Raw genomic sequence first — 16473 nt, 5'->3', positions numbered from 1 at the left:
GTTTAACGAACACCGGAAAGTTATTTACAGGACATACTTCATATGTGTTTGTTGTACACTAACACAGGAAATATTAACCTACTTAGAAATAAAACACAGATTTACATTCTCTGGGAAAAAAAGTGCAGTGATTTTTATGCAACATTTCACTAACTTGATGCAGCACTGCATTAAATTCAATTATACAATTATGTTTAGTGTCATAGTTCTGCACGTAAACTGAACACTAGAATGAGTGAAGTAGTCTTATAATATTCTTACAGCAATCGCATTATGTGAAATATTATATATATACTGACTACATTTAAGATGAGATTTCAGCTGTAAAATGTCATTATGTTGCAGTGTATAGCTCTAACTACCCCCCATTAACCATTAAAGAAGCCCTTTTTATAAAAAGGTATGGTTTGGCGAAAAATCTAACTTTTATAATTATCCTCTTACCCTAGATGTAGTTAACCAGCCAAAACATTTTTGTGTGCTTCTTGAGTTTAGTGCTGGAGCTATAAGGCTAACACTGCTAGAAGTCAATAGTCACCCAAATCTTTTCTGTAAAACATGCGCAAAACTTCTTTCAACCAGCTCAAAGCACATCCAGATCTTTATAAATCTCAAACAGACTTACTGACGTCGTTTGGAGCACAACTCAAAAAAACTTTATTTCATAGTTTAGCATTATTGGCAGCTTCATCAGATAACAGCTGTACATAACACAGCCATACCGAGAGCACGCATTACGATCATGATTTCTATTTTTTCCATTTAAAAATAACAGTTAATCTTGAAATGTACAGTGAAGATCTGCATTTATAAATTAAAACAACAGAAATCACAAACTTAATCTAGCATCCAGATGCTTGAAAGACATACATGCATGTGAAGGGGAGCTGGATTCAGTGGAGGAGTCAGAATTTGGCTCAGTATCTGTCTAAAAAAGCTCAACGCAGTGTTCAACTACCCTGTGAAGCTATGATAACTTTTATAGTTCATAGTAGGGATGTAACAGTACATTGATCTGTAGCGATGCACCGACCTAACAGCAAACAATCCAGTGTCATCAATGTGACATATAAACATCAAGGCATGCATGTTTATTTTTACACCTGTTCCAACATTATCCACATGATTTCTCTCTGTATGCTCCTACGCTGTAGGTGGCAGCATGTGGTGTAAGCTTGTTGCAACGTGCCAAATAAAGCGTTGCTTGCGCGCTTCTGTTCACTTTAAAGCGCCTAATAATGCAGAGGCAATTCGAGTGGTAGCAGTCAAGAAAATTACGTTTTACGCTCTCATGTTGGCGACAAGTCATAGGTGTTGAAACAAAAATGTATGTTTTAAAAAAAGAAATTTTGCTGTCTGCAAAGAATGTTTGTGTGAATTAAGAAACTGAGGTGATATCACAAACTTTACAGCTCACCTGAAAAGGCAACATGGTGTTGAAGCAGGTAGCTTAATTGTGTGGAATTTAATCATTCTGTAGCATGGGGGATTTCTCCTAAGAATTTGGACAAGTCATAGATCAGTGGCCGGTTGCACCAGCTCTGCGTAGGTTAAAACATAGGCTAGTTGTAACATTTGTAACAAGTATTTACTAAGTTCAGGTTTATGTATTACTAAATCAGAAGGAGTTGCACAATCTACAACCCCATTTCCAAAAAAGTTGGGATGCTGTGCAGAATGTAAATAAAAATAGAATGAAATGATATGCAAACCATGTAAAACATATTTTTAAAGGAAAAGACAACATATCAAATGTTGAAACATTTTTTTGAAAAATATATGCCCATTTTGAATTTTAATGCCAACAATACATTCCAAAAAAGTTGGGACGAGGGCATGTTTACTGCTGTGTTCCATTTACTTTCTTTTAAGAACACTTTTTTAAGAACACTCTGTAAGCATTTGGGAACTGAGGAGACCAATTGCTGTAGTTTTGAAAGTGAAATGTTTTCCCATTCTTGTTTGATATAGGATTTCAGTTGCTCAACAGTTTGGGGTCTCCTTTGTTGTATTTTTCATTTCATAATGCAGCAAATGTTTTCAGTGGGTGACAGATCTGGACTGCAGGCAGGCCAGTTTAGCACCCGGACTCTTTTAATACGGAGCAATGTTGTTGTAATACGTGCAGAATGTGGTTTGGCATCATCTTGCTGAAATAATCAAGGTCTTCCCTGAAAAAGACATCATCTGGATAACAGCATATGTTGCCAAAACATGTATCTATTGTTCAGCATTAATGGTGCTTTTACAGATGTGCACGTCACCCATGCCACGTGCACTATATGTTCTCTTTGTACTATTTTCAATGAAATATAGGGTTTAAATGATTTGCATATCATTGCATTTTGTTTTTATTAACATTTTGCACAGTGTCCTAACTTTTTTGAAAACAGGGTTGTAGTTTTAACATTGAGCTTAGTAGTTACTAAACATTTAGCTACACCTCCCCCTAAGCAGGTGTCAGTGCTGTGGAAACCATCAGAAACCACAGAATGTAGAAAGCACAGAAAAGACCATAAACATGATTTGTTTGGTTAACAGACAATGACTACAGATAATTAGGTTTATTCAGTTTAACTTGTACTCATCGTTCTCTTCTATGTGGGATATTTTTTTCATTGAAAAAGTCAGCGCAGGCTGGCAGCGGGTTTACTGATTGGTTCTGTACATGTTACCGTCATGTTAAAGCGACATACACATTAGTTAGTTGTTACTAGGTAAGACATGACTAACGGATTTGTGGTGCAACCAAATTAAGTAAAAGGATAGTTTGAAACTAACTAGTGTAAACTAAGGACTTAGTAAAGACTTTAAGCACAAACCTAAGTATAAACTTTCACAAACCTGGTGCAACCCACTGCTGGTCCATAACTTGGCTTTACTAAATAACTCAGAAATGGCATACAAAAACAAAGGGAAAATGGCACTCAGGGTAGCACTCTGCTCTCACTGCTAGCTTGCTTGGCTACTCTTGTTTACTGCTAGGCTCACACTGTTTACCTGTGCACACAGCCCTGCCCATTAAAATAAGAGTCCTCACAACAAAAGGCTAAATAACTACTACTTAACAGAATAAACTGAGCTCACTCAGGTGTGATCTGATGCCACAATATTATTTCATATCAACTGCAGTCCCCAGTATCGAACTGAACTGCATTACATCATGGCGAATTTTCAGGTATGGAAAATCATCAGATCGTTGGGAACAACAATCAAAGCAAATTCACATCACTGATTTACACAAGTAGTTCACAGTCCACAAGTCTGTGCACCCTTAATGAAGACCTCAATGTGGCTTAAATGGGTCAAAAAAAGTTTGGGGCATGCATTTACACAAAAGATTCGGATGACTGTTGAATTCTAGTGTTTGTTAGCATTAGTCTCTTAGTTCCAGTTCTAAACTAAAGAAGCAATATTTGGACAACAAAAATGTCTTGGCTGATTGACTACATCTGGGGTAAGTGAAAAATTGTGCAAATTTGTTTTTTTGCCGAAGCACTCCTTTGAATCTAATCCCACAGCAGCACCTGTGCAGAATGAGTCTGTGCTGTGCTCCACTGGCTCATCTCTGATACACTGGTGCTCAAAGGCAGAGGCCAAACCTGCGCAGCCCCTGCAGTGGACCAGAGAAGTGATTAATCACTACAGCCGTAATCATGCCCAAAGGTCCGACTTTAATTAAAAACAAAGTTCTCCTTTCATTATTCCAGTCGAATTGAACGATGATAAGGCCCTTCCCCCACTCCCCATGCCTGCTTATTTTCCACTATAACCTACCAATACACACACACACACACACACACACACATGTTCATGAAGCTTAAAGAGGGAGAGAGCACACTGCACACTAGAGTAGCTCTACAGGTAAGCCAGAGGAGAGTCTGCCAGGCTTAACTGGGGAGTTTGCTCAGTAAACACAGGGGCAGATATTTCAGTAAAAATAGGTGACCCACATGTGCGATGTCTCAAGACAAGAATGATATGATGAAGAGAAGCAGAGTGTCTGGCTGCGTGAATGTTCTAACGTCCACTCATCCACTGCTAAATGACCATAGCTTTTTTGAAAGGGGAAGTTCACTTTTTATGTTTTAATCTGACATATGCATATGGACACACACATGTATATACTTACTGTCCACTTGTATTTACAGTCTGTGACTAGTGGACTGATTTATTGTTCTACTAAGTCTACTAACCTTATGGATGGACCTTATGTATATAAAATACTGTGCAAAGGTCAGATGCCACACCTGATTTATTTAATATCCAGTAAAAACGGTCAGTAAGTATAAGTTAATTTTTCAGCATCAGGCAAAAAGCATAACACATATAATTACCAAAAAATGACAAAGAAGCTTTAACAATGATATATAATAAAAATATTTTGCATTTAATCTGCCTACCCTTTGCTGTAAATTGCAGCTTCCATTATTTTCATGATACTTGCTTTGAATTTTTCAAAGAAATCTGCAAATTTAGTTTTAGAAGTTGATTGCATTTTCTGCTTCTCATGTTTTAAGTATTCACAAACACACTGAAGTCTGGGTTCTAGGTACTTATTTTTGGTTTCTGAGAACATCAGCGGCTTCTTTGTTTTTGTATCTTTGTTAATGGCATTTATCTATAGAGTTGACTTCTCACAGTGGAAGGATGGAGAGAAACACCTGTGAATGTTTTCAGATCTGAAGCAAGGGTGGAACTTGTTTTCTCCTCTCTCTCAAGAATGAAAGGTTTAAGTACTGTTAATCTGAAGGTGAGAGTTTTGGTGGTCTACTTGTCCTTGCATCACTGTTTCATTTTATCTTTTAATATTTTTTAAACTCAGTTTTGTAAAGTCCAGTTTTTTCACATATTTTCCTTTGACCTTTCCCTTCTTTATTCAAGTGAATTACTTAATATGGTAGAAATATGTCCTGAAAATGAATAACTTGTATTGAATGGCTGTTTTGATTAGAAATTTAGCAACTCAAGGCCTCTGATGTTTAGACGGAACTGTAGATACAGTCCTCCTGTTGTTGCACCATTTATCAGCCTATTCTACACTAGCCATCAAAGGAAGGGGAGGATCATTATTATTTTAGTAGTCTCACCACAGTAGTGACATCAACATGTTAGTGTGTATTGTGCTGGTGTAAGTGTTACAGGAACAGCAGTGCTGTTTGGGTTTTTAAACCCTGTATATAATTTGACACACCCCTCTTGTTGGTACATTTCATGGGTAAACAGTCATAGCTAGTTCATCTTTTTCCATGCACAGTTCGTGTTAGTCCACCTTTTTATCAGTGGTCATTGTTTGTCCAAAGGACCACTGTGATCACAGGACATTTTTGGTTGGTGAAGTAGTCTCAAATTGTCCAACCAAAATTGTCATATGGTCATATTGGTCCTAATAATAAAGGCGACAGTTTTGGCAGTCTACCAGCCCTTGCATCACTAAGTTAAGATTTGCCCATTTTATCTTGTAATAATTTTTTCCTGTTATTTCAGGAAATGCTGCCGGACCTAATAATCTTCTATTAGCGACTCACATGCTAATACCATGTCAGTGTCTGCCATGCTCAGAATGATTCACTCCCAAAAGAATAACTGATCAATAATATCCATTGTGGTACCGTTCCATTGATGGCCAGGTTAGAGGATGGCTGCAAAATTGCACAGCAATGGTTGGGCCAGAGTCAGTAATTGTAAACCCTTGTAATATGCTATATTAGTATAATAAAGCATATCAGGCCAAACTGAAGCCATGGACTCATACTACAGTCAGCATGTTGAGAAACCGTAGTGAACTTAATGGGCTCCAAATACATACACTTGGGCTAAGAACCCTTCTTTGAAACATATTCCTAATATATGCTTTTACCTAAATTCATTCTTTAACACAATCACAGACTTGTTTCAAATATTACAGAATATATAATAAGAAAGGAGTTCAGTAGTGTGAACCTCTTGATAGAGAGAAGGCTCATACTCTGGTAATGACGGCCTACATGAATAATGGCTACTGCGTATCTTTGAGGTCTTAGTCAAATCCCTTAAAATGGTAATTTACAAAGAGGATTGGCTCAAGGCTTTTGTCATTCGTCACCTGGCTGGGAGGATCCTCTGTATTTTTAGATCGTTGATAGTGTAATAAGAAGAATTGGTGGATATGTTCCACTAATATAAAAGGAGTCCAGCTTTTGAGCGGAAATTCAGCGGTGTGGAGATGGTTATATGAAATCAGAAAGCGCATTAGGTGCATTTCCATCACCAAGAAGCAAAGCCTGCAGTGCTGTCCACGAGAAAGTCCATGAAAGTGTCCAATTCTGAGCACCATCAAGCCACTCCAAAATGACGCTATGGCAGCAGCGTGTTCCGGTGTAAGGCAGCCATGGAAAAAGCATTATTTGCTCCCCACAATCAAATTCAATTCACATCGCGAAGCATTCGCTGTTGCCACAGAAGGCAGCTGTGGTGAAACAATAGAAGACCCACAGTGCAGCCAAGTGCTTCAAATCAAAGACAGAAACCTCTCAATCTTCACCAAAAGATGTTTGATTGCATGCCCAATCAACACCAGTCCCAACCATAGTCTCCTGCATCTGCCTGTTTCAAGAGCTAATGCATGCATGCCATCTCTGAATGTGCGCTAAACGAGGAAAGGTCAAAAACAGACAGGAAGTGGGCAGAGAAAAAATATTCTTACCTGATTCTGGACCACCTATAAAAAGAGAAGAAGAAAAAAAATCACAAAGTCAGGACAGACTGTAAAAACATTCTTTGCCCAAAGTCAAAAAAAGAACAAGAGTTAATGCAAATCTGTTCATATCTGTAGACTTTTCTGTCACACTGTTACCAACTCTTTAGACAGGAAAAACATTGCAAATTGTGACAGAATAAGGTCATTATCACTGAAGTGCTGGCTAAATCCAGTAGCGTAAGCCTGTTTCACAATGATCAGTAGGATATTGTGCTCACCACCTTGATGTCTTTAAAGAATTAGTGAGGTCAAATTTAGCATAAATTAAACCACTGTATATCATGCATTGTATTCTTCACATAAAAGGAAGCAGCCAACTCAAAGTATTGTAAATATGTTTGTGAGACGAGAAAAAGGGCCTATCAAACAGAATAGCTTTATTACTCAGCATTGAAATATGACTAATTTACATACCACATTCCTCGCAAAAATGAGAAAGATTCATTTTCCTCTGTTTGCAAACTCTGAATATGGAAGTGGCATTGTGGCCTAGCAGGCAGAAGAGCCAGGAAATGAGAGGAATTCTGTCTGCAAGGCCTCGGGAAACATTACCGAGAGTTGATTGGACATGTTTTATGTCTTAATCAAAAGCTTAAAGGGTATAACCAACAGTCATCTTGCACAGAAGGAAAAAATTGCCCTGTCTAAAATCACAGTACTCTGATGTCTTAAAATTCTATGAACCCATGAGAACAGATTCAGTCAAGAGGGAAAAAAGAGCTCTTTACTCAAGAAGTTAGTGAATGAAAAGCACAGAATATTGATCTGCTATAACTTTTAATGGGCTTAATATATAATCAATTTTGAGCCATTACCCTAAATTAAGCCCCAAGCATTACTGTAGACCTGTAATATTGCTAAATTCTTCTCTGGCGAATAATGGAGGGGATGTGGAAAGCTCATCTGGCAGACGTTTCAGCACATTAAGCTCTTCAACGATGCACAGGAGCTCCAAGTGCGTGGGGACAATTAGGGGAAACCTCATCATACAATGCAGCTTTGATCATACATCTAACCTCAGCATGACTGAAACAGGAACTCAGAGTTGTGAAGCTCTTTCTATAGCGCAGCTCTGACATAACTGGGTTGAGTTTTGTAGTGTTGCTAAGAGAAGGCCATTTTCAGTGGCAGACTTTGTCCCTGTATACTATATACCTAGTCATTTCATGGGACCACACGTAACCAAATACACTAATCGTCTTAAGCTGATCGTCATGTGGCACACAATTTGCAGATCATAACACAACAACAAACTGCTGATGTTTCTCATTTCCAGCTTTTCTGTGTGAAAAGTGGTCACTACCTCAAATATTGCAATTCTGTACACCGTTGTTAATTTTCTTAAACTTAGAGGAAATTCATCAGTTGATGTATACAAGAAGACAGCTGTTTAAAAGGTTGTGGTTATAGACCATGTGCATTACGACGTAATGTATTTAAAGAGTTTTGATTGTCTAATATGGTTCGGACAGACAATGTATTTACACGCAAACAAAATTTGGCTAAAATGCGAAAATGCGTCTTATACCACCTCCTGGTTTCAGAAATTGTATTTAACCCCTTCAATGGCCGTGACTCATGAGCAGGTCCAAACATCTCTTACATACTGTTTTAACTACAGTATGCATGCTATGCATCTGTGAAGCTACCCCCAATGTGGGACTAATAAAGGATTACCTTAGTCCATGTAGTTACTGAAAAATTAGCTTTTTTATGTTTATATGTTTGCCCTGAAAAAAAAGTTCTTTGCCTCACAGCAGATTTGGTGCAGTCAGCGAAGGTACATGACCAATGGCAGCATGCAGCCATGTAAACACTGCCAAGGTGATAGCATTACTGGAATAACAGCTGCTTTCTTGCCTGTGTGGGGGGTGATGGTGTTAGCCACTATTTAACCTTAAGAAAGTGTTCTAAAAACACACTAATATTTCTAATGGTGTGTTTTCATTGATGTTTGGTTTTGTTGTCCTTGTTTTCCATAACAATGGAGGCCAGTTAAGGGGTTAAATTTGTTTTAAAAGTGTGCTGGGTGCATTTCACCTGTATTTATACATACGCATAGTTCCTATCCTAACGTAATCCTAACACTCAAAATGAATGAAATAACCAGGTGCAATTAGGTTTTTCATTTGCAGAAGTTGCCATCTAAGCTGTTACACATGTGAAAGATAATGTGCCTCATTCACCAATATCTTTTTGTTTTAAGTTTAAGTTTAAATTTTTTTTTTTTCTTAAATTTGTTCTCGAGAAAGGTCCTAAATTGTTCACACCTTTGTGCTCTGGTGTGTGCACAGATTCTGTTCTTACCTAAGAACAAATCCTAAATGAATAAACGTCAGAATCTTTGTGAAAATACTGTAAGTGGGTTTTAAGAAGGAATATCTTGGTGAATGAGGCCCAATCTTAGTAGATGCTTGTCGATAATTTCATTTTTACCAAAATTTCCCGTATACTCAATAACAGTGGATAAACATCTGCACCTCTGAAAGAACCAAAGGTTTTCCCTGCAATATTCTGCCTCTCCCAACCAATTCCTTCACTCGAATTAATAAGTGTGTGGCTCCCTCCCAAGCAGAGAAAGCATGCTCCATATGCAGCTGAACGAGGGACACATTGTAGCTAGCCAGCTTCCCTTCACTAGCCCTCCCTATCAGCTCCAGCAGCTGCTCCCTCAGCAGTGCACACACCCTACAGGTCACTCTCACACTAGGACTCAAGGGGCTTTACGGCTCCGCCAGGTCCTGCAGTAAACAAGCGCTTTTTCAAGAAAAAGGAAAAAAACAACAACATTGGCTTTTCACTTCTAATCCACCTGTTATGAGAAAGAGAGATGGAAAGAGAGCAAGAGAGAGAAAGAGAGAGATAAACACATAGACAGGGAGAGAGACAGAGAGAGAGAGACAGAGAGAGAGACAGAGAGAGAATGAGAGAAGCTATAGATATCACACGGAGTCACGTTACATTTACAGGTTAATAATTACACAGACAGATGGGAAGATGCATTGATTGGACAGGTGTTCTGTAGCTGTCCACACAGAGACGGTAAACTATTGTTCATCTGCACATAATTGCTGGCATCTTTCAGAGCGCTTCATACTTTTCTGCACTCACTAATGGTGGAAGTCTTATGAAAAAATAAAGAGCGTTACCTCAGCTGGAGCCATGGAGAATGCTAAAAGAGTTGGCTCTTTATGAAGCCCAAGTCGGCAGCGATAGGCTAAGTGCACTGTGCAATTGAGTAGCGTTTCAGCACTGGCAGTTCTGTAATTTGCTATCTGAAGCAGACATATCATTTAATGATTTGTTAGATGTCTGCTCTGCTGTAAACATTTGTGTCAGGGTTAGCAACTGAGAGCAGTGCAAAACAATGAGGACGACCTGGGTTCAACATTAGCCTGTCATGCTGTAATTGCAATGTTATGTTATGGTAAGAGCAAAAGGCAGAGGCAGCCTGACAATGCTGAAGGATGCAGGACTTTGATATCTAAAAAAGAGCTTTTTATATAAAAGAATACTCTTTGATACAAGCAAACTTTTGATATAAAAGAGTGATGTTTCTCACGATCTGGGAGCTTTTCTAAGTGGCTCGGGATAAAAGCTTCTGCTAAATAAATAAATGAATGTAAATGTAAGTAAAAAACTCTACTGCCTGACATTAATACGATTACTATGAAGTAAATGGTCTTGGCACCACTGCCTGCCACAGGCTTCAGAAAGATGAGAGATTTTCCAAATTACTGACATTTAGCTGTACAGACTGAAAAAGCACTTCATGACTAAAAGGGTTAGCTTTACTTTTCAATGTAGAGGGGGAGCTAAATTCAACCAGTGTACTATGGAATAATCCCAGCATACACGGAATCGCATCCCTGAGCAATACATGAATTTCACTAATCACATTCAATTAACCAAGGAAGAAATTCCAACTCATATGATATATGATAATCATTTGCCTAATGATTATCAGCCTTTTCTTTGTGCTTCGGTTGGGTTCAGGGATGAATCAATTTTGACTAAATACGCACAGCTAGATGCCCAGGCTTATTGCATCCTAAGTTTAATTATTCTGTAACTACATGAAAAACAATCCATAAACAGTTATAGGAGTGAGGAATGGTAGCCTAAATTCTCCAGATGGACATGGGTGTTTAAGAAGATTTTAAGAAATGAAATAAACAACTATGGATTTGTGCTATCAAAACAAATCAATTATTTGTCTAGAACTGTCCATTGTTACTGGTTTGATTTGTGTTTACTGAAAGTTGTCTTGTAAAAGGTCAGTTTCCTTCACTTCCTTTTCTGATTTCTTGAACAAGCTCCAAATCCTGGCACTGCAGCAATATATTGGAAAAACGGCACCTAAAAAAAATCCTTCCATTTTTTTACTCAAAGGGAGACCACAGAACAGGTACAAAAAAAAAGAAAAAATAAGCCTGTGTTTCTCTCAGACTGATCAATCTAGCAGCGTTTGATCTGGCAGCACAGCCAGGGGCCAGGCTGAGAAAAATGAGCCAGTCCCTTCAGCAGTCTAAAGTGGCTCCAGCCTGCATTCGTTTCCCTTTCTCTTAGTCTCCTGCAATAGCACAAGACAGACATGGTGTTTTCTGCTCTAAAGCCTGGCAGCATAGCCGACATGCTGGGAAGTCGCTTTCGCACTCACTTTTGATTTGATTTTGTGGATGTCGTTTGGACAAGCGTTTTTTGTTTTGTGTCTTTTCAAATGACATGATGTCGTTTCATTCAGTCCAACCTAGAATCATTAACAAAACTGATCACGAATTGGGTCGAAGCCTTCTTCATTCTACAGTAATTAACACCACCTCTCCTTTCTCAAGAATTGATGCCTTCATCTCTCTGGCCATTACCCACAGCGTCTTTGCCTCAGCTAAATGCAGACCCCAGGACCTTGCCATTTACTTTTAAAAGGCTTGATCAATGCCTAAAGGTAAGAACAGACCAGCTTCAAGGTCAGTTTCCTCTAGGCAGTACCACCATAACACAGACTGATAATGCTAATATTTCAATGTTTTATGTCAAATAAATCTTGATTTTTTTTTTTTGGAAGTTACTTTTTCAGTAATCTGTTTTCCCATTAAATACTTTAAAATGTATTCTAGTCATACAGAAGAGGGCAAATTTAAATTTTATGAGTTGTCTTGCCTTTAGCGTTTGATGTAAGCCTAATGAACCAAATACTGACTTACATATCATGATAATTTTCAATGTTGAATGGTAGCGTGGGATCAATCAATCTGTCCATCCTTCACTCACAAAAATGTTCAAAGCTACTGTTGCTAGGCTGAATAAACTTTACAGAACATTGCTTTAAATCCTAAGCTAAAGAAAATAGTAGCACACAGCTCAGTTTTCATCAGAATAACAACATTTGGAGTGTCATTATTTTATATATACATATATTTTTTTTTGCATGTGGTTTCCAACCTGCCTAATTCTGATTAGCTGCAACTATTAGTGGGTGGTATGGCTAAATATGACCGTAAAATTAAAATTTCTAACAATTTTGGTATATACACTACATGGACAAAAGTACTGGGACACCTACACATTATACCTACAGGTGTGTTTACGACATCCCATTCTAAATCCATAGACGTTCATATGGAGTTGTTCCCCCTTTTGCAGATATAACAGCTTCCACTCCTCTGCAAAGGCTTTCTATAAGATTTTGGAGTGTGTCGGTCGGAATTTTTACATCCAGAAAAGCATTTGTTAGGTCAGACACTGATGTTGGACGAGAGGGCCTGGCTCGCAATCTCCATTCTAGTTCATCCCAAGGCTGTTTGATAGAGTTGAGCTCAGGGCTCTGTGAGGGCCAGTCAAGTTCTTCTACACCAAACTCACCCAACCATGTCTTTATGGACTTCCCCAAACTGTTCCAGTTTTAGAAAACCTGTTTGTCTAAAATGTCTTGGCATGCTGAAGCATTAATATTTCCCTTCACTGGAACTAAGGGTCCTAGGCCAACCCCTCAAAAGCAACCCCATAGCATTATCCCTCCTCCATTAAACTTTACATTTGGCATAATGCTTTCAGGCAGCTAAAGTTCTCCTGACATTAGCTAAAACCCAGACTCATCCATCAGACTGCCAGACAGAGAAGCGTGATTCGTCACTCCACAGAACACATTTCCGCTGCTGCAGTGTCCAGTGGCGGCGTGCTTTACATCACTCCATCCAATGCTTGGCATTGTGCTTGGTGATGTAAGGCTTGCATGCAGCTGCTCAGCTATGGAATCCTATGCCATGAAGGTTCTGGTGCACAGTTTTTCTGCTGATGTTAATGCCAGAGGAGATTTGGAACTCTGCAGTTATTGAACCAGCAGAGCATTGGCGACTTTCATGTACTATGCACCTCAGCACACGGAGAGCCCATTCTGTAACTCTACGTTGGCCTACCACTTCGTGGTTGAGTTGCTGTGGTTCCTAAACGCTTCCATTCTTTAACAGTGCCACTCACAATTGATTGTGGAATATCTAGGAGAGAAGAAGTTTCACAAACTGACTTACAGTCCCACGCTCAAATTCAGTGAGCTCTTTAGAATGACTCACTCTTTCACAAATGTTTGTAAAGACAGACTGCATGGCTAGGTGCTTGATATTACACCTGTGGCAATGGGACTGAATAGAACACCTGAATTCAATGATTAAGAGGTGTGTCCCAATACTTTTTTTTTCCATATAGTGTATCACTGTGTATATTTAGGTGCATTAGAAAACCTATATTTTTGCAGGTTAGAAATGGTTTATTATTCTTGGATGTTTAGACCTTTAATGAAAAACATTATTAATAACCACAGTAAATCTGAAATATAACCCCATTTCCAAAAAAGTTGGGACGCTGTGAAAAATGTAAATAAAAACAAAATTCAATGATGTGCAAATCACTTAAACTCTATATTTCATTGAAAGTAGTACAAAGACAACATCAAATCATCAAATGTTGAAACAGAGAAATTTTATTGTTTTTTGAAAAATATATGCCCATTTTGAATTTGATGCCAACAATACGTTCCAAAAAAGTTGGGACAGGGGCATGTTTACTGCTGTGTTGCATCACCTCTTCTTTTAACAAAACTCTGTAAGCATTTGGGAACTAAGAAGGACCAATTGCTGTAGTTTTGAAAGTGAAATGGTTTCCTGTTCTTGCTTCATATAGGATTTCAACTGCTCAACAGTTCAGGGTCTCATTTGCCATATTTTTCATTTCATAATGCGCAAAATGTTATCAGTGGGTGACAGATCTGGACTGCAGGCAGGCCAGTTTAGCACCCGGACTCTTTTAATACGGAGCAATGTTGTTGTAATACATGTAGAATGTGGTTTGGCATCGTCTTGCTGAAATAATTAAGGTCTTCCCTGAAAAAAACGTTGTCTGGGTGGCAGCATATGTCGCCAAAACATGAATCTATTGTTTAGCATTAAAGATGCCTTTACAGATGTGCACGTCACCCATGCCATGTGTACTAATGCACTCCTATACCATCATGAATGCTGGCTTTTGAACTGTGCACTGATAACAGGCTGAGTGGTCTTTAGCCCAGAGAACACAGTTTCCATGATTTCCAAAAAGAATTTCAAATGTTGATTTGTCGGACCACAGCACACTTTTCTACTTCGCCTCATTCGTCCATTTTAAGGCACTGGCATTTCTGGATCCTGTTTATATATGCTTTCTTCTTTGCATTTTAGAGTTTTAACTTGCATTTGTTGGTGCAGCTACAAACTGTTTACACAGATAGTGGTATTCAGAAGTTTTTCTGAGCCCATGCAGTGATTGCCACTACAGAATTGTGCTTGTTTTTAATGCAGTGCCACCTGAGGGCTCAAAAATCATTGCCAGAAAATACTGTTTTTTGGTCTTGTCCCTTGCATACAGAGATTTCTCCAGATTCTCTGAATCTTTCAATGACACTTTGTACTATAGATGATGAAAAGCGAAAGTTCTTTGCTATTTTATTATTCTTGAATTGCTGCACTTTGCCTGTGCAGTCTTTCACAGAGTGGTGAACTCCTCCTCATCTTTACTTCTAAAAGACTCAGCCTCTCTGAGATACTCTTTTTATACTCAAACACATTATTGACCTGTTGCCAATTAACCATCAGGTGTTTTTTTAGTATTACACAACTTTATCCCACCTTTTTTGTAACGTGTTGTTTGCGTCAAATTCAAAATGGGCATATATTTTTCAAAAACAACAAAATTTCAACATTTTATTTGTTGTCTTTATACTATTTCAATGAAATACAGGGTTTAAATGATATGCATATCATTGCATTTTGTTTTTACTTACATTTTGCACAGCGTCCCAACAGTTTTTGGAAATGGGGTTGTATTTTCTGTTGCTAGACAGCAATAAGAAAGCTGAACAATATATAGATAAACATTTGTTGATATGGCTTTCTAACACTAGAATTTCTATAAGGCTGAACTTGGCTTCTTATTTGGCTGCCTTTTATTTCAGATTTTCTGTTCCACCTTAAATGGAGCAGCAGTCACATTCTTGAAGCTGTACAGTCAGCTGAACAAAACTGCTTTACTATTTAAGGTGGAACAGGAGATTCGAATAAGAAACCAACTTCGGCTTTGTTAAATTTCTCAAGTTATTTGTCTCATACAGTTGTGCCTCCAACCGTCAGACACTGCTGGAATTTGGAAAATATTACAGTCATTCAAGTTTCAGTAGCAGCTGGTCCACAGCTTGTTTCATGCACAAGTCCCCGACGGTGTTGTTGTCGAATGCAGCTGACTGAGTTAGGCAGCTTTTAGGCGGTACGAGAGGAAACAAAAGCATGGCAATTGCTCCAGTGTCCATGTTAGGCTAAGGCTAACCCCAAAAGACCGGCCACAAATTTATGTTCGCTGCCTAAATTGGACCCCTTCAGATGGACAGCAGAGATGATCAACGGTCTAATGTTTTTTTTTGTTTTTTTTTCTTCATTTTCATTTGAGACTAAAACATCCATGACTCAGCCACTAATATTATGGTATATCATTAGTGTTGTTTGCACTATTTGTCTGTTGCATTATTTGTGGCAGAACGGTATGTTACACACAGTTGCTATGGAAAAACATATTTGTGGGCAGAGAATCAATGTATGCTGATGTTCTGGATACACTCCCCTCATTTGGATCACAGAAAATGATAAGTGTGTGCAAGAAAAAATTCTTTACCTCACTGCATGTACTGGTTATTGGTTGCAGTTAAATATCTACCTAACATGAGTCACATAATCTGAAAAATGTTTTAATGAATTCTGAGAGAAGAACATCATTTAAAAGTAATCTCATCAACCTCAATGCCCTCACTCTTCTGAAAAGTGTGCGAATTTCATACTTTAAGAAACTACTTCCACAGCTATAGATATGATATCTAAATACATCATTTATCATCTTAATGAAGCCACACACCCTTGTATGGGTTTTATAAGCCAGTCATTACTAATTATGTAATTATGAAACCCTGCTTATCTCACGTAGTCCTGTAATCACTATAAGTAATGAAGATTGACAAGTCAGTTAGCAGCTCTCGAATCAAGCTGCATTCAGTTATTGCTTTAGACAGGAAGCATGATCAATCTAAATTTGTTAAATAAATGTGGCACGCTCAAGTGTTTTGATGCCTTTTCTTGCAATAACTCTTGGGGGAAAATAGTTGTGCTTTTAGGCAGTGTTACATCATTGATTGCAAAATCATGTCAGGTTGAAAAACACTC

At 38.3% G+C, this 16473-nt stretch overlaps 1 protein-coding gene across 1 annotated transcript in view; it reads right to left on the bottom strand.

The window, feature by feature from the left end:
* The window catches only part of nrxn2a (neurexin 2a), a 340805-nt gene that overhangs the window by 290954 nt on the left and 33378 nt on the right, over positions 1-16473 (bottom strand). The window contains exon 5 of the mRNA XM_036588000.1: positions 6686-6700. Within this exon, the coding sequence (XP_036443893.1) occupies positions 6686-6700 (15 nt within the window). The remainder of the gene's footprint in view (positions 1-6685; positions 6701-16473) is intronic.

This window comes from Colossoma macropomum, unplaced genomic scaffold (assembly GCF_904425465.1).
Source record: "Colossoma macropomum unplaced genomic scaffold, Colossoma_macropomum, whole genome shotgun sequence".
Taxonomy (NCBI): Eukaryota; Metazoa; Chordata; class Actinopteri; order Characiformes; family Serrasalmidae; genus Colossoma; species Colossoma macropomum.
Note: the sequence above shows the minus strand (reverse complement) of the source record. Positions and strands in the feature narration are given on the sequence as shown.